The sequence below is a fragment of the Schistocerca piceifrons genome, chromosome 5 (assembly GCF_021461385.2).
Source record: "Schistocerca piceifrons isolate TAMUIC-IGC-003096 chromosome 5, iqSchPice1.1, whole genome shotgun sequence".
NCBI classification, from domain to species: domain Eukaryota; kingdom Metazoa; phylum Arthropoda; class Insecta; order Orthoptera; family Acrididae; genus Schistocerca; species Schistocerca piceifrons.
The window spans coordinates 670,961,283-670,984,366 of record NC_060142.1 but is presented as its reverse complement, the minus strand read 5'-3'; the positions used below and the strand labels follow the sequence as shown (position 1 = coordinate 670,984,366).

At 40.5% G+C, this 23,084-nt stretch overlaps 1 protein-coding gene across 3 annotated transcripts in view; it reads left to right on the top strand.

The window, feature by feature from the left end:
- The window catches only part of LOC124798400 (peroxisomal multifunctional enzyme type 2), a 146,717-nt gene extending 125,949 nt beyond the window's left edge, over nucleotides 1-20,768 (top strand). For all 3 annotated transcript variants that reach the window (XM_047261786.1, XM_047261787.1, XM_047261785.1), the window contains exons 17-18: nucleotides 16,898-16,995; nucleotides 20,451-20,768. In XM_047261786.1, coding sequence (XP_047117742.1) covers nucleotides 16,898-16,995; nucleotides 20,451-20,567 — 215 coding nt within the window. In that variant the 3' untranslated portion in view covers nucleotides 20,568-20,768. The remainder of the gene's footprint in view (nucleotides 1-16,897; nucleotides 16,996-20,450) is intronic.
- The last annotated feature ends 2,316 nt before the right edge of the window (nucleotides 20,769-23,084 follow it).

The following is a 23,084-nucleotide window of genomic DNA, read 5'->3' as shown; positions in this document are numbered from 1 at the left end:
CAGGGTGTACCACACCATAGGAGTGAAAGAAAGCAGTCAGCATCACTTTGATATTGCTGCGCACTTGGTGGGCCTTCTTTGGTCTTGGTAACAAGGAATGCTTCCACTGTGATGACTGGGATTTGGTTTCTGGATCATACCTGTACACCTAGGCCTCATCATCAGTGATTATGGTGCTCACGAAGTCAGTGTCACTGTTTGTGGAGCCCAGCATGCCCTGTGACACTTCAACAGAAAGTTGCTTTTGCTCAGTCAGCAGCTTCAGCATGAATTCTGCCGACACTCTCTTCAGGGTCAAATCTTTGGTCACAATGGAATGTGTGATATCCACCTCTTCTGCAGTGTCTCTGACAGTCATACAACAGTGCTGCATCACTACAGCATTCTCTTTGGCAGGGACCTCATCATTTTGGCATGTTGATGGCAGACCAGAGTATGGCTCACTCTCCACCGATGTGCAGCCATCTTTAAACTGGTTGTACCACTCTTTAATCTGTGTGATGCCCATAGCATTGCCACTGAAAACTGGCTGTATCTTCCGAATTGCTTCCACCTGGCTTTTGCCCAGTTTCTATCAAAATTTGATGCAGTAGCATTATTCCAGTCGTTCTGCCATTTCCATTGCAATAAAAAGCTGATGCAAGCACTACACATTACGATAATCTTATTATCATATGATTAGGTCAAACTGCATTGTAAAAAGATCAGAATTTTATATTTTTATGCCATGAGACAGGTTGTAATTTTGTTTCCTTTTTAATTCAGAACAGTCACTGCAGTTGAGTCCAATGTATCTGCAGTTCTAACTTGGCTTTGCTGATAAAGAAATGATTAATGTTACCAGCACTTCATCCCTGCCAGTTAATAAAAATGAAATAATTCTCAACCTCTTCAAGCCTCCCAATTACAGGTTGCTAAAATAGATGGAAACTCAATCTAGCTTAAGAAACAAGTGACTAATGGCATTGCATTTTGTGTTTTAATGGTTCCTTCAGACCACATATAAAGGTGGAAAGTTTCACTCACAAGGAAACCTCCCCACCGCACCCCCCTCAGATTTATTTATAAGTTGGCGCAGTGGATAGGCCTTGAAAAACTGAACACAGATCAATCGAGTAAACAGGAAGAAATTGTGTGGAACTATCAAAAAAATAAGTAAAATATACAAACTGAGTAGTCCATGCGAAGATATGCAACATCAAGGACAATGAGAGTTACGGAGTGCCGTAGTCCCGTGGCTAGCGAGAACAGCTACAGAACGAGAGGTCCTAGGTTCAAGTCTTCCCTCCAGTAAAAAGTTTAATTTTTTATTTTCAGTTTGTGTGACAAACTCTTATGTTTTCATCACTTTTTTGGGAGTGATTATCACATCCACAAGAAAGCCTAAATCGGGCAAGGTAGAAGAATCTTTTTACCCATTCGCTAAGTGTACAAGTTAGGTGGGTCGACAAACATATTCCTGTCATGTTACACACATGCCGTCACCAGTGTCGTATAGGATATATCAGATGTGTTTCCTGTGGAGGAATCGGTTGACCTATGACCTTGCAATCAAATGTTTTCGGTTCCCATTGGAGAGGCACGTCCTTTCGTCTACTAATCACACAGTTTTGCGGTGCGGTCGCAAAACACAGACACTAAACTTATTACAGTGAACAGAGACGTGAATGAACGAACGGACAGATCATAACTTTGCGAAAATAAAGAAAGTAAAATTTTCGCTTGAGGGAAGACTTGAATCATGGACCTCTCGTTCCGCAGCTCCTCACGCTAACCACGGGACCACGGCGTTCCTGAGCTCATATTCTCCTTGATGTTGCCTATCTTCCGCATGGACTACTCAGTTTGTATATTTTGCTTATTTTTTTCATAGTTCCATACAACTACTTCCTGTTTTCTCGATTGATCTGTGTTCAGTTTTTCAGGGCCTATCCACTGTGCCAATTTATAACTAAATCTGAGGGGGGTGCGATGGGGAGGTTCCCTTGTCAGTAATAATTAGGATCAAGGGATGAAGTTGCCCTCAGCAACTCAAATTCTCCAGTGATGCAGAAGTAGTCCCTACTACAATATAAGATATGCACCTGAGTCTATCAGCAGCACCTAAGCTAATTTATCAAAATCCTTCCCACGTCAACTAGCAGACACCACTCTCAATAGATGAGGCTCAACACAGGCAAAAGTGCTTCACACTGATAATTAACCTTTTTTTCTATTTCTGATAAAAAATATTGTGATCCTAGTTGTATTTTGAGTGCTGAATTGAAAACTGTTTTTGGTTTTTTTCTGTCAGGGATAGTTTATGAGTAATCACAATTTTATTTCTCTTTTCAGTTTCTGATATAGTGCAGCAAACGTGAGGTGAAAGTCGACAAACACATGCACATCTTTATGATATTATAAGTTCATCACATTAATGGAGGGTGGGATCTAACATATAACACAGTAACCTTTGTGTATACACTTTGAAGCATTTATTTGACATGAGAAATTACAGAAAATTGACAAACAATGAGCCACTGCCTTGTAATGCACATCACTTTTTTCTCTTGTATTGCGAATCTTTCTTATCTCGAATGATATTCCAGCAATAATCTACTAACATAGAAGATACCCACTTCCCTTCATAGCGCCTTTCTATGGTAGAAATGTCTCTATGGAATCTTTCCCCATGTTCATCCGATACGTCACTACAACTCTCTGTGAAGTAGTCCAGATGAGAGTCCATCATATGAACCTTCAAAGACATATTGCACCCCAAATCCTGATATGCTTTGATCATTTCCTTCACCATTGCTTTGTAGTTAGTAGCTCTTCTTCTTCCGAGGAAGTTTTCCGACACCATCTTGAAACAGTCCCATATTATCAGTTAAACATGCTTCAAAATTTGCATCTTTCTGCAGCTCCCTTATTTGTGGGCCCACAAATACACCTTCCTTTATTTTTGCAGTTGAAAGACGGTGGAATTTGGCAGCTAGATATGCAAACCCACAGCCTGTTGGATCCAAGGCCTTCACGAATTGTTTCATCAGGCCAAGTTTGATGTGAAGCGGTGGAAGTAGTATATATTCAGGAGCTACCAGACTTTCACGTTGTACATTCTTTTCGCCAACTTTCCATCTTCGCCTAGGCCATTTCTTTTTCACGCAGTGAGAATTTCGGTCTCAACTATCCCACTCGCAAAGAAAACAGGCATACTTTGTGTAGCCTTGTTGCATTCCCAGTACCATAGCAATTACCTTGAAATTTGCACATATTTTCCATTTGTGTTCATTGTATTATAATGAATTTAGCTTTGTACGAATTCGTAATTCTCTTTTGTCAAACTAGCGTAAGCTACTGTAACAGAGGGTATTTTATTTCCGTTATGGAGCAAAACACCCTTCAGACTTGTTTTCGATGCATCTATGAAAAGTCTCCACTCCTGTGAAATATAAGTGAAGTTCAGCACTTTCATCAGGCCAGCAACGTCATTTCAAAATGTTAGTGCTTCATCAGTTGAAAAATAAGAAATAAAGGCATGTTCTCTGTGCCTGAACACACTGATTTTAGTACGTTGGTGCAGTAGATTATACTCTAGTAATCTTGAACCAAGCAGCTGCGCCTTTTGTTTACTTAGTCCTAGATCACTAAATCATTTAAATCTGCCTGTGTTAACAAATGTGGCGATGACTCACTTGTGCAGTGATATAAAGAATCATCATCTGTGATTTCTTCAGTACTACTTATTTCACTGTCACTCGAAATTTGACCTCGAGCTCTTGAAGGTACTGGAAGGTTGTCGGAATGCTGCACTGGCATTCTCGCTGAAGGCAGATCTGCGCAAACAATGTGCCTCTTCGAGTTTTTGTTTGTAAAATCCTGAATTTTTGTTAGACAGAAATAACAATCAGTAACATGGTCCTTAGGCTCCCTCCACACCACGGGAACAGCAAACAACGCCACATTCTCTTTACCTTTCCATCACTGAATTAGTTTGCAGTAACATGTAGCACAACAGAAATGTGGTGCCCATTCTTTATCTTGGTCTCCTACCTCTACTCCAAAGTAATGTTTGTATGCTTTCTTTATGACTGAAGAAATTTTCTTCCTATTTCTGGCAAAAGTGAACTTCCCACAGATGTAGAAGAAGTTGTCCGGCTTATATCGACATCCACGATGACGTGGCATTTCTGCAAATTTAAAAATACTACTTTGGTAATACACCTGTATTAAATTAATAGTAGGGAACTGGAGGAACACTGATGTGTAAAAACAAGCAGTTGTTTTACCTTCAGCGCCAGGCTCAATCAGTTTACACACAGGAACTAAAAAATTCAACCGTGCTCGGAGATATGACAGGCAGTTACTTGTCAGCCAAAACACCCACTCGTTAAGACTGACACAAATTGGGGCTAACACCACTGTTGTAAACTCGATGCACCTGTCCCTAGGAGGCGTGAAGCTTTACTGCCGAGGCAGCGGCCGGCTGTTGCCGTTCGAGTTAATGAGATGTTTCAGGTGGTCTTAATGCCATAGGTGTGGCGGGGGATAACCTAATGATGTCTGATTCTTCCCACCTGCTGTTGCACAAGAAAGTATCACGTTCTATCACTACTGGATGCGGCAACATACCCGTATTTCTCTATAACATCTCTGTGTTTGCCATGAATTGTGAATATACATATATATACGTATTACATAAAAAGTATCCCTGACAACGATATTTTGTTTACATATTTGAATTTCCCACGGTAAAATGGCCTAGAAGCACATACTTTAATATCAGAAATAGAACCCATGTCGAACAGTGTAATCAGTCAGAGATCTTTTCAACCAAAATCCCTCTTGTGTGTGCCACTGTTAGTTCAGATTTGAGTTGCTCTGGATAAAATGATCAGTCTCTGATCATTTAAGGTTTTGTTGATCTAATTTTCCTACCTCATACAGAAGCCTTAAACTTCCATATTAGTTGAATTAAGTTCATTTATGACTCAATAAATTAACCGGACCTACTGATTATTGGAACTGTACTCAAGATACAGTGTTGTGTACTCCCTTTCCCTGCACTGATTCCTTTTCAGGGTTTCATTGCTTCCACCTGAAAAATGGAACCCTTATAGGATTGCTTTGCTGCCCGTCTGTCTCTCCATCTGTTAAGAATCCTTTTCCTCAGGAACAGGTGGACATATCAGGTTCAAATTTATGGCACACAGTTAGGTCTGTGGTCCCTTGGTATTGTAAAAAAAATTAGATTCTAAGTCAGTGCAGTCAAAAGATACGCACATTTATGTTAATCAAACAATGGAAAATCCAAGATGGAGTGTAATAATATTATGACATTTATATTACGTATTTTGGTACTCATCAAAACCTATAGCATACTTCCCATTGATGCAGAATCATACAATTTGGCAAGAAGCAAGGTTTTACAGTACAAGTAAAGAAAAAAATCTCAAAATCATGAAATAGTAATTATATCACATAAATAATATATTTTTACTATTAGAACATACACTGCATTCATCATCCATCAAAAGCATAATAGTCGAACATTACTGCATGCAATCATAAAATGTAAGTTGTAGTCATGTTTAGTAAGTAAATAAAAAATTTTTAATTAAATGTCCTACATCTACATATAAAAACTTAAGTCCCCTGCTCACTTCTTTTCGTATGTCCAGGCTAGTCTGTTGAACTACTGTAGAGATTTTGATATGGTCTTGGAATACTGGGACCGATATCTTAGCCAGTATCTGTATTGCGCGCACGCACACACACACACACACACACACACACACACACACACACACACACACACACACACACACACATATATATATATATGGTTATAATAGAGGGAAACATTCCACGTAGGACAAATATATCTAAAAACAAAGATGATGTGACTTACCAAATGAAAGTGCTGGCAGGTCGATAGACACACAAACAAACACAAACAAACATACACACAAAATTCAAGCTTTCGCAACAAACTGTTGCCTCATCAGGAAAGAGGGAAGGAGAGGGAAAGACGAAAGGATGTGGGTTTTAAGGGAGAGGGTAAGGAGTCATTCCAATCCTGGGAGCGGAAAGACTTACCTTAGGGGGAAAAAAGGACGGGTATACACTCGCGCACACACACACATATCCATCCACACATATACAGACACAAGCAGACATATTTAAAGACAAAGAGTTTTCTGTCTTTAAATATGTCTGCTTGTGTTCTTTCCCGACGAAGCAACCGTTGGTTGCGAAAGCTAGAATTTTGTGTTTGTTTGTGTGTCTGTCGACCTGCCAGCACTTTCATTTGGTAAGTCACATTATATATATATATATATATATATATATATATATATATATATATATATATATATATATATATATATATATAATGGACGGAAACATTCCACGTGGGAAAAATTATATATAAAAGCAAAGATGGGGTGACTTACCGAACGAAAGCGCTGGCAGGTCGATAGACACACAAACATACACACAAAATTCAAGCTTTCGCAACAAACTGTTGCCTCATCAGGAAAGACGGAAGGAGAGGGAAAGGCGAAAGGAAGTGGGTTTTAAGGGAGAGGGTAAGGAGTCATTCCAATCCCGGGAGCGGAAAGACTTACCTTAGGGGGAAAAAGGACAGGTATACACTCGCACAAGCAGACATATTTAAAGACAAAGAGTTTGGGCAGAGATGTCAGTCGAGGCGAAAGTGTAGAGGCAAAGAAGTTGTTGAAAGACAGGTGAGGTATGAGTGGCGGCAACTTGAAATTAGCGGAGATTGAGGCCTGGCGGATAACGAGAAGAGAGGATATACTGAAGGGCAAGTTCCCATCTCCAGAGTTCGGATAGGTTGGTGTTGGTGGGAAGTATCCAGATAACCCGGACGGTGTAACACTGTGCCAAGATGTGCTGGCTGTGCACCAAGGCATGTTTAGCCACAGGGTGATCCTCATTACCAACAAACACTGTCTGCCTGTGTCGATTCATGCGAATGGACAGTTTGTTGCTGGTCATTCCCACATAGAATGCATCACAGTGTAGGCAGGTCAGTTGGTAAATCACGTGGGTGCTTTCACACGTGGCTCTGCCTTTGATCGTGTACACCTTCCGGGTTACAGGACTGCAGTAGGTGGTGGTGGGAGGGTGCATGGGACAGGTTTTGCACCGGGGGCAGTTGCAAGGATAGGAGCCAGAGGGTAGGGAAGGTGGTTTGGGGATTTCATAGGGATGAACTAACAGGTTACGAAGGTTAGGTGGACGGCGGAAAGACACTCTTGGCGGAGAGGAGAGGATTTCATGAAGGATGGATCTCATTTCAGGGCAGGATTTGAGGAAGTCGTATCCCTGCTGGAGAGCCACATTCAGAGTCTGGTCCAGTCCCGGAAAGTATCCTGTCACAAGTGGGGCACTTTTGTGGTTCTTCTGTGGGGGATTCTGGGTTTGAGGGGATGAGGAAGTGGCTCTGGTTGTTTGCTTCTGTACAGGTTGGGAGGGTAGTTGCGGGATGCGAAAGCTGTTGTCAGGTTGTTGGTGTAATGATTCAGGGATTCCGGACTGGAGCAGATTCGTTTGCCACGAAGACCTAGGCTGTAGGGAAGGGACCATTTGATGTTGAATGGGTGGCAGCTGTCATAATGGAGGTACTGTTGCTTGTTGGTGGGTTTGATGTGGACGGATGTGTGAGGTTGGCCATTGGACAGGTGGAGGTCAACGTCAATGAAAGTGGCATGGGATTTGGAGTAGGACCAGGTGAATCTGATGGAACCAAAGGAGTTGAGGTTGGAGAGGAAATTCTGGAGTTCTTCTTCACTGTGAGTCCAGATCATGAAGATGTCATCAATAAATCTGTACCAAACTTTGGGTTGGCAGACCTGGGTAACCAAGAAGGCTTCCTCTAAGCGACCCATGAATAGGTTGGCGTATGAGGGGGCCATCCTGGTACCCATGGCTGTTCCCTTTAATTGTTGTTATGCCTGGCCTTCAAAAGTGAAGAAGTTGTGGGTCAGGATGAAGCTGGCTAAGGTAATGAGGAAAGAGGCTTTAGGTAGGGTGGCAGGTGATCGGCGTGAAAGGAAATGCTCCATCGCAGTGCGGCCCTGGACGTGCGGAATATTTGTGTATAAGGAAGTGGCATCAATGGTTACAAGGATGGTTTCCGGGGGTAACAGATTGGGTAAGGATTCCAGGCGTTCAAGGAAGTGGTTGGTGTCTTTGGTGAAGGATGGGAGACTGCATGTAATGGGTTGAAGGTGTTGATCTACGTAGGCAGAGATACGTTCTGTGGGGGCTTGGTAACCAGCTACAATGGGGCGGCCGGGATGATTGGGTTTGTGGATTTTAGGAAGAAGGTAGAAGGTAGGGGTGCGGGGTGTCGGTGGGGTAAGGAGGTTGATGGAGTCAGGTGAAAGGTTTTGTAGGGGGCCTAAGGTTCTGAGGATTCCTTGAAGCTCCGCCTGGACATCGGGAATGGTATTACCTTGGCAAACTTTGTATGTGGTGTTGTCTGAAAGCTGACACAGTCCCTCAGTCACATACTCCCGACGATCAAGTACCACGGTCGTGGAACCCTTATCCGCCGAAAGAATGACGATGGATCGGTCAGCCTTCAGATCACGGATAGCCTGGGCTTCAGCAGTGGTGATGTTGGGTGTAGGATTAAGGTTTTTTAAGAAGGATTGAGATGCAAGACTGGAAGTCAGAAATTCCTGGAAGGTTTGGAGAGGGTGATTTTGAGGAAGAGGAGGTGGGTCCTGCTGTGACGGAGGACGGAACTGTTCCAGGCAGGGTTCAATTTGGATGGTGTCTTGGGGAGTTGGATCATTAGGAGTAGGATTAGGATCATTTTTCTTCGTGGTAAAGTGATACTTCCAGCAGAGAGTACGAGTCTAGGACAGTAAATCTTTGACGAGGGCTGTTTGGTTGAATCTGGGAGTGGGGCTGAAGGTGAGGCCTTTGGATAGGACAGAGGTTTCGGATTGGGAGAGAGGTTTGGAGGAAAGGTTAACTACTGAATTAGGGTGTTGTGGTTCCAGATTGTGTTGATCGGAATTTTGAGGTTTTGGAGGGAGTGGAGCTGGAAGTGGGAGATTGAGTAGATGGGAGAGACTGGGTTTGTGTGCAATGAGAGGAGGTTGAGGTTTGCTGGAAAGATTGTGAAGGGTGAGTGAGTTGCCTTTCCGGAGGTGGGAAACCAGGAGATTGGATAGTTTTTTGAGGTGGAGGGTGGCATGCTGTTCTAATTTACGGTTGGCCTGTAGGAGGATGCTCTGAACAGCCGGTGTGGATGTGGGAGAGGAAAGATTAAGGACTTTTATTAAGGATAGGAGTTGACGGGTGTGTTCATTGGCTGAGTTGATGTGTAGGTGAAGGATTAGGTGGGTGAGGGCAATGGATTGTTCATTTTGGAACTGGTATAGGGACTGATGGAAGGAAGGGTTGCAGCCAGAGATGGGAACTTTAAGTGTGAGGCCTTTGGGGGTAATGCCAAATGTCAGACAAGCCTGAGAAAATAGAATATGGGAGCGTAATCTGGCAAGGGCGAAGGCATGTTTGCGGAGGGAATGTAAATAAAACTTAATGGGGTCGTTGTGGGGGTGTTGTGAGGGTGACATGGTATTAGAAGGTGGAAAGTGTAACATGAGGTGAAATGAAAATGAAAATAAAAATATATGGGGAGAGATAAAGGTGAACCGGAAAGTAACTGGAGATCTGGAATGAAAAAAGGCGAAAAGGTGTTGGTTACAGCTGGGCTATGTTGGACTTGGGTTGGTAGACAACGATGTGCATAAAGGTTAGGTGGTTGTGTTGCCGCCAAAACACGTTAAAGGACGGAGAAATTCGGGAAAATTTCGAAAAAACTGCATGTAGTATATTAAAAGGAGTGGTTTTGTGGTGGCAGATTATGAAAATGAGGCTAACAATGTCTGACAAAGAAATAATGACGTTAAAACCTGTGGGAAGCGGCTAAAAATTATAAGTGATGTGGGAAAAACGGAAATGGAAATAAAGCGAAAGTTATTAGAACTGGCCGAAATGGTTGTTTAAAAGGTGAAAGGAACTGTTTGTGAACTAGAAACGGTGGATATTATAGCGGCAGTAGTGCTGAAAGCGGCAAAAAAAAATAATTTTTTTGGTTATGGTTTGGAAGTGGGTTACGTATTATTGAGTATATACAGGCGGGATAAAATAGTATAGCAGATATATACGAAAGCGCTGGCAGGTCGATAGAAACACAAACAGACACATACATACACATAAAATTCAAGCTTTCGCAACAAACTGTTGCCTCATCAGGAAAGAGGGAAGGAGAGGGAAAGACGAAAGGAAGTGGGTTTTAAGGGAGAGGGTAAGAAGTCATTCCAATCCTGGGAGCGGAAAGACTTACCTTAGGGGGAAAAAAGGACGGGTGTACACTCGCACACACACATATATCCATCCACACATATACAGACACAAGCAGACATATTTAAAGACAAAGAGTTTGGACAGAGATGTCAGTCGAGGCGGAAGTGCAGAGGCAAAGATGATGTTGAATGACAGGTGAGGTGCGAGTGGCGGCAACTTGAAATTAGCGGAGATTGAGGCCTGGTGGGTAACGGGAAAAGAGGATATATTGAAGAGCAAGTTCCCACATCCGGAGTTCAGATAGGTTGGTGTTGGTGGGAAGTATCCAGATAACCCGGACGGTGTAACACTGTGCCAAGATGTGCTGGCCGTGCACCAAGGCATGTTTAGCCACAGGGTGATCCTCATTACCAACAAACACTGTCTGCCTGTGTCCATTCATGCGAATGGACAGTTTGTTGCTGGTCATTCCCACATAGAATGCATCACAGTGTAGGCAGGTCAGTTGGTAAATCACGTGGGTGCTTTCACATGTGGCTCTGCCTTTGATCGTGTACACCTTCCGGGTTACAGGACTGGAGTAGGTGGTGGTGGGAGGGTGCATGGGACAGGTTTTACACCGGGGGAGGTTACAAGGATAGGAGCCAGAGGGTAGGGAAGGTGGTTTGGGGATTTCATAGGGATGAACTAACAGGTTACGAAGGTTGGGTGGACGGCGGAAAGACACTCTTGGTGGAGTGGGAAGGATTTCATGAAGGATGGATCTCATTTCAGGGCAGGATTTGAGGAAGTCGTATCCCTGCTGGAGAGCCACATTCAGAGTCTGGTCCAGTCCCGGAAAGTATCCTGTCACAAGTGGGGCACTTTTGTGGTTCTTCTGTGGGGGATTCTGGGTTTGAGGGGATGAGGAAGTGGCTCTGGTTATTTGCTTCTGTACCAGGTCGGAAGGGTAGTTGCGAGATGCGAAAGCTGTTGTCAGGTTGTTGGTGTAATGGTTCAGCGATTCCGGACTGGAGCAGATTCGTTTGCCACGAAGACCTAGGCTGTAGGGAAGGGACTGTTTGATGTGGAATGGGTGGCGGCTGTCATAATGGAGGTACTGTTGCTTGTTGGTGGGTTTGATGTGGACGGATGTGTGAAGCTGGCCATTGGACAGGTGGAGGTCTACGTCAAGGAAAGTGGCATGGGATTTGGAGTAGGACCAGGTGAATCTGATGGAACCAAAGGAGTTGAGGTTGGAGAGGAAATTCTGGAGTTCTTCTTCACTGTGAGTCCAGATCATGAAGATGTCATCAATAAATCTGTACCAAACTTTGGGTTGGCAGGCCTGAGTAACCAAGAAGGCTTCCTCTAAGCGACCCATGAATAGGTTGGCGTACGAGGGGGCCATCCTGGTACCCATGGCTGTTCCCTTTAATTGTTGGTATGTCTGGCCTTCAAAAGTGAAGTAGTTGTGGGTCAGGTTGAAGCTGGCTAAGGTGATGAGGAAAGAGGTGTCTTACCGAACGAAAGCGCTGGCACGTCGATAGACACACAAACAAACACAAACATACACACAAAATTCTAGCTTTCGCAACAAACGGTTGCTTCATCAGGAAAGAGGGAAGGAGAGGGAAAGACGAAAGGATTTGGGTTTTAAGGGAGAGGGTAAGGAGTCATTCCAATCCCGGGAGAGGAAAAACTTACCTTAAGGGGAAAAAAGGACGGGTATACACTCGCGCACACACACACACACACACACACACACACACACACACACACACACACATATCCATCCACACATGTACAGACACCAAATGTATATGTCTGCTTGTGTCTGTACATGTGTGGATGGATATGTGTGTGTGTGTGTGTGTGTGTGTGTGTGTGTGTGTGTGTGTGTGTGCGCGCGCGGGAGTGTATACCCGTCCTTTTTTCCCCCTAAGGTAAGTCTTTCCGCTTCCAGGATTGGAATGACTCCTTACCCTCTCCCTTAAAACCCAGATCCTTTCGTCTTTCCCTCTCCTTCCCTCTCTCCTGACGAAGCAACCGTTTGTTGCGAAAGCTAGAATTTTGTGTGTATGTTTGTGTTTGTTTGTGTGTCTATCGACGTGCCAGCGCTTTCGTTCGGTAAGTCACATCATCTTTGTTTTTGGATGTATTTTTCCCATGTGGAATGTTTCCCTTTATTAATTTATATAAGTTTGCATGATGGAACCCTCTGTGAGCAAGTCCTACTTGCGCTTCGTCAATATTCTTTGTTGTGACTTAAACCAACACTGTAAAATTGGCTCACTCAAACAGCCAATCAGCTCAGGACCAATGTATAAACACCACTGCCATTAAATCCGTATGAAACCTATGAAACTATTAAATATCAAGAAACAAACAGTGCTGTTAGCAACTTTTAACAATAGTAAAATTGTAGCTGATGGCTCTCAGGGAATCGTACAGAGGCCAAATTTGCTGCTGCCATTGGTCATTTGCAGCTATGTGACTTCCTCACTGTTGGCTCACATCAGCATTGTCATTCTCACAGTTTCTCCCCCTCTTTCTACAGCTACAACACATTTTACACAAAAGATTTACACTTAAAACCAAGATATTTAAACAAATGATTATATTAATATATCATTAGCTACTTTCTGCTGATTTTTCACTGTGGCTGTGCAACTATTCCCTTAACATCAACCACTCAACTTTGGTCTGTCACAACTCTGTATGTACCTGTAAAACTCTCTTGCATAAAAGTGCTGAATGTAATGTGCTCTGAGGCCTTTAGGACCAGCTCTGTTCTGAGTTGAGGCCAGTGACCCTAACTTCAAATTAGGCAGTGTTTCCTTATGGTGCAACAGACCTATAAAACAGTTTCAATGTCACAGACCACTAAACATCGTGCCATTTCTTGCTCACTGATACAAGAACATTTTGGTAATATACTGACAGTTATGAGGCCTTTTGGGATTAGCATATAGAGATTGATAGGGATCATTTCAAAGTTTTACTCCAAAGTTTTATATTTGGAAAACTTTTAAATCTGTATTTGATAATGTTTTAGATAAGCACCATGATTTTAATACAGGATACACTGAGACTTCAAAACAAGGTCACTCCCTTGGATGTTAAGTTGTTTTCTCTGACCACATTTTCAGGATTTGCCTTCACAGGAAGGCATTTAGTTCAGAACTGGTGATACTGGAGCAAATAAGGCATCTTCAAAGTAAAAATGTTTCTCGTCTGCTCTGATTCCCTTAGTGCCTTACAAACACTCCATCAGATGTAAGCAGGAGAGAATAAGATATAAACAGTACAAGAAAAACTGTTCCTTCTTCAAGAGCAGGGTAAATGTGTATCATTCTAATGGGTACCATGGCATCACAACATGTGAGAGTCTGTGAAAATGAGTGAACAGACTGAGACGCCATTCCCCTGTGGGCTGTCATCTCCTTTCTGTGTCAGAGAGCTTTGCAATCATGAGAGGAGGTCTTGTTGGTAGTGAGGGACAGTAAATTGTAGTCAATGAAACTGCCTAATTGACTGTGGAATGTGCCATACTGATTACCCTGACAAGATGAAATAACTGTTAACCTATCTCTGAATGAGACACTGTCCTGTAACATGTAGCTTTATACCCTAACAGGAGGATGACCCCACTCTTCCCTCACCTCCCCCACATGTGTGGTGCCTGTGGCAGACAAATTGTTGTAAGCCACATTTTATCTTAGTGCATTTCATATATGAGTTTTGGAACTTTAATAGTGGCAACTATTTATTTACAGCTCGTATAATATAGATACGCGTTTCAAAGTTTTATTGACCTTCAAAGTAGTCACCAGCATTGTTTATAACTTGTTGCCAGTGATGTGGAAGTCGTAGGATACTCTTGGCAGTGCCAGTTGTGTTGACGGTCCGAATGGTGCAGTCTATTGCCTGACGAATTTGTAGCAGTTCTGAAGCAAATGCCATGAAGTGTTTCCTTCAGTTTAAAAATCAAATTGAACTCATGAGGGCTTACGTCAGGGGAGTGCAGTAGGTGGTATAGCACTTGGCAGACCTATCAGTCAAACAAATCAGTAACAGCTTGCACTGTACATGCTTGTGCATTGTCCAGCAAAATGATGGTAAGGTCCTGCAGTAAGTGTCATCACTTCTGTCTATATGCTGTTCATTTTTGGAACACAATCTAGGACCAGCTTAGAGACAGAAGTGATGGCACTTTCTGCAGGACCTGCAACACGACTGGCACTGCTAAGAGTATCCTACCACTTCCACAACACTGGCAACAGGTTATACACAATGCTGGTGACTACTTTGAAGATCAGTAAAACTTTGAAATACATATATATTTTGTACGAGCTGTAAATAAATACTTGCAACTATTAAAGTTCCAACCCTCATATTACTGAAAAGGCGGAAGTAAAATTAAGTCGAGACCTGAACTCTGTGTGGCAAAAATTATAAAATTTTGTGTATTGTCTGGGTTCCAACCAAAGGTTTTAAGCTGGAGGTCTTAATGTGTTTCAGAGAGATTGGCTTGTCCTCCTTTAATCCACTGATATGCCAGCCACATTTACCTGCAGTTCTATTTTATTCTATTTTAGATGTATCCATCAAATTTCTTTGTTTTATCAAAAGTTTGACTACAGAGTAAACATCATTTCATTGTTTCTACACATGGACATTGTGTGTGTGTGTGTGTGTGTGTGTGTGTGTGTGTGTGTGTGTGTGTGTGAATTAGCTGTTTTTACACTGCCTGGAAAAAAAAAAAATGGTGAAGCATCGTAAAGATATGGTCGAATGTCAAAGTAACTTTGTACACGTACACAACCATTGGCAGATATTTCAACGATAAAACTTGTAATTCTTTGTGGCCGGTAGAACAGCCACCAGAGTGCATTAATGTTTTTTTGCTTAGTGTAGTTACCATGCCTGGTTGGGTATATAAGGGATCTGAACAGTGTCAGATGTTGAATGATCACTGTGAAGAACATGAAGATGCTGCGTATTCAGGTGGCACAGTGTTATCAGCACCTGACAGAAATTGAAAAAGGCTTCATTGTGGGTCTTCTTGTGGCTGGCTGGTCAACTTGTGTAATATCCAGATTTGTGGGGCATGCAGATGTGACAGTGGCCTGATGTTAGAGTGTATGGGTGTGTGATGTCAGACATATTTGTTGTCAGGGTTCCAATCAAACACATCTGACTACCACAATGGAGGATAGCCATGTTGTTCACTATGCACACTGAAACCCCTTCCGATCTGTGCCTGCCATCTTAGAACAAATAATGGACTCCCTTTAACATTCTGTGACATTCTGCACCATTTTGTGGAGTCTAGCACCAGCCAGACTTGGTATTATAGTCCCATGCTTAGGTTATCACAGACACCACAACACAAACAGTTGCCTTTGAAGAGATGCCATGACAGGGAAGCATAGATTGCTTACGAATGGCATTACATTGTGTTCAGTGACAAATCACAGTTCTGTACTACCCTGATGACTGTCGGTAAGTATGGCGGTACCATGGGGAGAGGTCCCATTCTTCTGATGTTTTGGAGAATCACAGTAGTATTACTCCTTGTGTCATGGTGTGGTGACTCATCAAGTATGACTTTAAGTTGAGGCTGGTAGTGACTGAGGGAATTTTGACACCACAGTGTTACACCACAGACATCCTGCATCCTTATGAATTACCTCTCATGCAACAGTCTTGTGGTGTCATTTTTCAACAGGACAGTGCTCATCCATGTGGGGCATTTGTGAACTGCCTACATGATCCTGAGAAACATCAAACAAATATATGTTGATCGGGTTGTAACTGGTTGGTTCAGCTCATATGAAACTAACAGAGATGCTTAAATAACTTAAATAGGAATCTTTCAAACAAAATTACATTCATCTTATGGAACCGTGCTGTATAAGTTTTTAGAACTGGTATTAGAAGAAGACTATGCAATAATTCTTTTGGCGCCATTGTATAACTCTTGTAGAGATCATGAGAATAAGGTAAGAGAGATTTTTACATGTACAGTGGCATATAGTTGGTTCTTTTTTCCACACTCAGTATTAAATGGAATATAAATTCTCTGATATTGGTATTAATGTGAATTACCCTCCATCACTTATTACACTGTGGCTTGCACACATTATCATCACAAATAGATGAATATATCTGTGATTTAGCAGGATTTTAGTTTGTTGCATCTACAAAACACTTCGCATATCACATTTCACTTCCTTTACTTTTAATTCACATTAACTACACATCACAGAAACAGTATAAGCGTTTTGTGTGTTTGTGTTAGTATAAATTATAGGTGAGGCAAAATCACTGTCATTTTTTCAGGTTGGTGTTTCAAGGTACATCACAATTCTCTTACATACATACAAATGTGCATATTTTTAACTATTAATAAGTTATTATTCACTGATTATTGTAAAATCATGTTAATTAATGATTGATTGAATAGTTAAATTGGTTGGCTTTTGTAAATACCTCTACACTCTTTTATTCATTGCCGTTGTTTTTTTATCACACACACATAATTGCACAGTCTCCAAAATTTAATTTCTGTTTTCAGCTATTGATCTGAAAAAGGGTAAACTGTATAAAGGAGATCCACAAGGAACAAAAGCTGATTGTACAATCACCATTGAAGATCAAGATTTGGTCGATATGGTAAGTAACACAAATTCCTCAGGACCTTCAGAAATGGTTATCAAAAGGGTGATGTCATCAGTATATCTGTCCAAGGAATTAGTGATGTTATCATTCACTGTGACTGACTCTTGTTCAAAGTAAGAAAGTTAATGCAATATGATTGTCCCTCCATTAAATTATAATCCAAAATACTAGGAACTTTAACATGCAGTTTTATTTATTAGGTCAAGTATGTAATTGATGTTGAAGTTATTTAAGCAAAGAGCACCACTTTTATTTGTATTTTTAACACTGTAATTGACTGATTTAGGTTTTCCGTGATTTCCCTAAATCGCTCGAGGCAAATGCCGGGATGGTTCCTTTGAAAGGGCACGGCCGACATCCTTCCCTAATCGGATGAGACCGATGACCTCGCTGTCTGGTCTCCTTCCCCTAACAACCCAACCCTCAACACTGTAATTGATTTGAAAAGCAATGGCTATTTCTGAACAAATGTTTTATGTTATCACATCTGAATGCTGGATGACAGGTGTTCACTTAAATTGGTCTTTTGCATATTTTAATATCAGGCATGAATTGCACCCACATTTATTTCTTACATAAGATTCAATATGTGATCAGCATCAGTAGGTGAATGGCAAAGACATAATTATTATTCGCATCATTATCAGTTTAATATTGACTCAGATAGGGCACTGAATACTATTTGACAGTGTGGGGATCAAACAGTTTGGTAGTTTTGAAAAGATAGCGTAGTAAAATGAGTATTTTAGATGGCCAACACAGTTTATTGCATACATTTGGACACTGAAGAGATATGTTGTGCCACGATATGCAGAAACTCAGCACTACTTATTCATGTCGTTGAGGGTGTAGTTGTCCACAACAAAGTTGTTCACAAACCACATGTCAATACAAACGTTTCAACTATAATTACATCTGCCATACAGCTACAAATTACATTGTCAATAGTATTCCACAGTGTGGCATAAAACGTGGCTTCTCCCTCACCCATTGCACAAATTCTGCAGCAGGGCTACATTACTTGGCTCGCAACTCAATTTAAGCATACCCCGTTAGAAACCCATTGGTGGCTCTGTATTGATTCCATTGTACACTCCTCATCTGTTTACTGTTCACCCAGAAAGTTTTGATACTAATGTCTGCATTTTAATTTGCGGAGCTCTCACATAATATGACAAAGTTGCTACAGTGTTTTTATATACCTGTATCTGTCGTCTTAAAAATACTACATAATTTCTTACAGTACAAAGACAATGTTAATACAGTGTGTACATAAAGTCTGGGAACACTTTCAATTATTTATTGCAGAAGAACCAAACATTGTACAGATATCATACATATGTCATTTCGAAGAGAAACCCTGAAAGTTTTTTCATGTATACTGCCGTAGCATAGTTTGATAATTTACCGATAGTCAGCACTAGTCGCAAACACAAGTCCAAAGAAATCAATGCATCATGCATCCCGCGAACTCGAAATGGCTCCAGTGATGAACTCGAAATGGCTCCAGTGACAGTGTGGAAAGTCCTGCGACAGAAGCTGTCTATGAAACCACCCCATCTTCATTGTGAAGTTCATGGGTACCTGAACACAGAGCTGCTGCATCAATGGATTGGCCATGCTACAGAAGGGGACAGCTGTTTCATGAATTGGCCTCCCCGATCACCAGATCTCACTCCATGTGACTTTTTTCTGTGGGGATACATTAAAGATCTGGTGTATGTACTGCCTCTACCAAGTGATGTAGCAGAGCTCCGGGAGAGAATACAGGAAGCGACTGCCGCAGTCGACAATGTCATGCTGGGACGGATATGGCAAGAATTCGATTACTGTATTGACGTCTGCCGGGTCACTCATAGTTCACATATTGAATGTTTGTAAAAAAAAAAACTTTCAGAGTTTCTCTTCAAAATTCAATATGTATGACATCTGAACAATGTTTAGTTCTTGTGCAATAAATAATTGAAAGTGCTCCCAGACTTTATGTACACCCTATATAAGTTAGCAAAATGTGTTATTTTTTTTTGTGCTAACTCACATTGTATCATCACATGTGAAATACTCTGTAGTTACAAGAACATAAACTATCAGCTATTCTGTGTAATGATATATGAACCCAGTGCAAATATTATATCAAATTTAAACTTTCTGGCAGATTAGAGCTGTGTGCCAGACCCTTAAATTTTTTTAAGTATTGCTCTTACCAGCTGAGCTACCCAGATAAACCTCACAGTCTCTCAGTACCTCTGTCCTACTTCCTAACGTTGCCAGAATCCTATCATCATCTTGCTGACATAGCAATAACACAGGCATGATCCATATGCTTCAATTGTTTAGTAATAATCAACAGCTAGTATTACTGTTCAAGAACAGGCAGGTATTGTAATTCAACAGAGCTGTTAGTTATCCTAACTCATGAACAACCTAACAAGTACTGTTAACATATTTAACTTTTATAAACTATGATGAGTGAAGGAGAATAATCACTTCAATTCAGTTATTGTTTGGGGAAATGACAGGCATCATTTCACTGGCAAAGGTGTTAGGAAATTAGTGTCTTGTATCTGTCCAGTTGGAGTGAGCATAGCTAAAGTGAATATTACAGGTAAGTCCAGTCCAATTAGGGACTGACTTATTTGGTTTGAAATTTGTAGCAAAACAATACTGTACAATTTATTCTAATAAAAATAGAAGAAATTATGTTTGACAAATCCCCAAAGAAGTAGTAGACTAATATATACAGAAAAAAGCTGATAAATGCTAGACAGTGTGTGTTCATCTCTCGAGATATTAGAAATTTAACAATGTTAAGAAAGAGATAGTTACAACTCACCACATAGCGAAGATGCTGAGTCGCAGATAGGCCCAACAAAAAGACAGTTTTCCATTTCAAATTATTAGAAATGATTAAGAAAAAAAGTCTACCAACCTACCTATCTCTCTCTCTCTCTCTCTCTCTCTCTCTCTCTCTCTCTCTCTCTCTCTCTGTGTGTGTGTGTGTGTGTGTGTGTGTGTGTGTGTGTGTGTGTGTGTGTGTGTGTTTAATTGCTCTGTTTATTTACTGTAGAGAACTGGAATAATCTTTGATCATATGAGCACCACATTAAACATTTGTCTAGCTTCTTGTTTTGATATCTTCTCCCACACTTGTCAGTTAAACATAGGACACTATGTTTAAAGAAGGAAAAGTTGTGCTATTGTCTGTTTAATAAAGCTGATATCCTTACTTGACTGTAGCATTTTCATGTACTATTACTTGTTCACTATTGTAAACTTTCATACAAGACATGCCATTTCAGGCAATGTATTGTGAAAGACACATTTATATTTAAATACATTTTACAAAAATCTTGCCACCACACAAAAAATTGTAGCCCTAATTATACAGGTATGTATAATTTACATTTCTCCAAACTACGTGAATATAATAAGATTTTTTCTATTTCCAGGCAAAAGGAACACTGAACCCACAGGTTGCCTTCATGAAGGGAAAATTGAAAGTAAAAGGCAATATAATGTTGATGCAGAAGTTGCGTAGCCTGACAACAGAAGAATCAAAATTGTAAATTTTTTGAATATGTTATGTTTGTTAAGAAGTACAAAATGATATTGCATTTCTTGTTAATGTCAGGGGGGGAACCAATATGGAATGGGCAGTTTGAATCAAATATAAAAGACAATATTCAACTTTATATGACTGATCCAAAATAATGTGTTGATGTATGTATATTTTACAAATATAAATATTTTTATAATTGTTTTACAAATATAGTTTTTTGTTATTCCTTTGCACCTTACTGGAGATATTTTGAGTAAGGAGAGAAAAATTACAAACAAGTTTCAAAAACAAAGATATACACAGATAAACTTGCACAGGTTGAGGGTTCTGATAATTAATCAATTATTTAATGATTAATAACTAAATATATGGAAGTGCAATGTATAACAAGGTCTACAGAGAAAATGTTATATGGTCAGAACAGTAGTCTTATAAATGAATATTTTTACTTGCTGGAAAAAGGGACAAGGAGTAAAAAGTTAGAATGAAGTCATTAAAGAGAAGGCAAGCCAACAACATTATATCAGTGACTCATATGAGAAGATGGGTGAATGTATGCTATAAACAGCAAAGAAGTAATACAGATTTTCTCAAACTCTTTTTCACCACGAATTTATTGCAGATGTTAGTATTATCATTCAATCTAATTGCTTTTGTAAACGTTTGCGACTGGTGTAGATAATTGCTCAGACAGACATTTATAATATGTTTACAAAAATATCTACTGAACAAAATTATATTACTAAACCAACAGTCAGTGACCTCTCAGACCACACCATGCAGTTCCATTTGTTAAATGTTAATAAATCTGGATTTGGCAGGATATGTTTTAGGAAAGTCCTCAAAGAAATAAACTAGAGTGATACAGTGTTCATGACATGAATGAAAAGTAAAGCACATTTATAAATAAAATTATTACCTTACTGGTAAACTGTTTTGTCCCAAAATAATACAGAATAGCTCAAAGGCTATAAAAAGCCATAGATTACTAAAGAAGTAATGACACTGAAGCAAGTGTACTAGAAGGAAACGATACTCGCATCAAGCAACAAAACAGAGCAAATGTGCGACGTAGTGGACCAGAAATGAGAAGGAGCTTGTGTTATGTGTGATCTATGGAGATGTGTCTAGTGTTACAAAACATTTTAACAAGCATTTCATAAGTCTTATTGAAAAGATGGTGTTGTCAGGCTCAACAGATGCTGCCACTGAATGTCTCAGACCAGCCATTATAGATAACCAGTAACATGAATATGACTGTCACTACCCCAGTAGTACCAATGCCCGCTATAAAATCTTTAAAATGAAAAAATTCTAGTAGATGTGATAAATATCAAAGAAATTAATTAAAAGGTATTTCTAGTTTAATAAAATTTTAAATAATTTTAGTAATTACTTTTGGATAAAAAAAAATCTACTCACCAAGCAGCAGCAGCAGGAGAAAACACATAAAAGTTTACAAAGTATGAAAGCTTCCGGAGCCACTGGCTCCTCCTCCTGGCAGAAGTGTTGCAGGGGAAGGAAGAGAGGTGAAGAAAAAGAACCCTTCTGTCATAAGGGGCCACTGACTCTAAAAGCATGCACACGTTTATGTGTTTTCTCCTGCCTCTTCTTTTCGGGTAGATTTTTTTGGTTTCTTATTTTCCTGTTAGTTATGTTATATTTAAAAAAATGATTATTTTCATTATTGTGTAATTGTAATTGCTCATTTATCACTGGAATATTTCCCAGTTGGCTGGAATATGCTTGAAGTTAAGTCTCTGTATAAGAAACGCAGTGAATTGTGTTAGGAAAAATTCAGTCAAAAACTTAATAAATGAGACAGAATTTCTGGGCAGTGCTTATCTCCAGAAGGCAAAATGTTTAGTACTAGAGTGCATGCCATGTAACTTAACAGGTGAGGTCTGGATGTGCAGAAGCACGGATACATTACATAACGTGCCAACAAATAGCAATCAGACAGCTGTGTGCCCGAGTTCATTTCATACTGAATGAAGCGAGTTTACGACTGGTTTTAGCATTTTGTATGGTGTTCTTTTGAAAGTTATTTTGAGGCAATCTGATCAATTTGAGTGGCAAAAACAAATCTCACCCACTATTACACAAGCAGACAACAGAAATAGTTTTTCGTGTGTATCAGAGTCAGAAGTGGCCTCCACGTCTGATCACAAAGCATCTCCTGATGTTGCTAAGTGCCAAGAATGAACAGCTGAAGCATGCAGTACCAGGTTGAGAGCTGTTCAAGGGATTGTGAGTGAAGCCAATGCTTCTGCTGAAGAGAACAGATCACTCGGTTTTAAGTCACCTGGTAAGTGCCGAAATTGAAAGGAATCTGTAAGTGAGCTCGATGATTTCAGCACAAAATAGTTGACATGGATAGTTAAGATGAATATCCTACGGCAGATAAACTATGTTCGTACAAGGAAGAAGCCGACAGTTTCAATGGCAGGAAATCTACCTTGCTCATCTCCAGAAGTTCCTTGAAAAATTAAGCTGACTCTAATGTTATATTGTCGATTTTGTT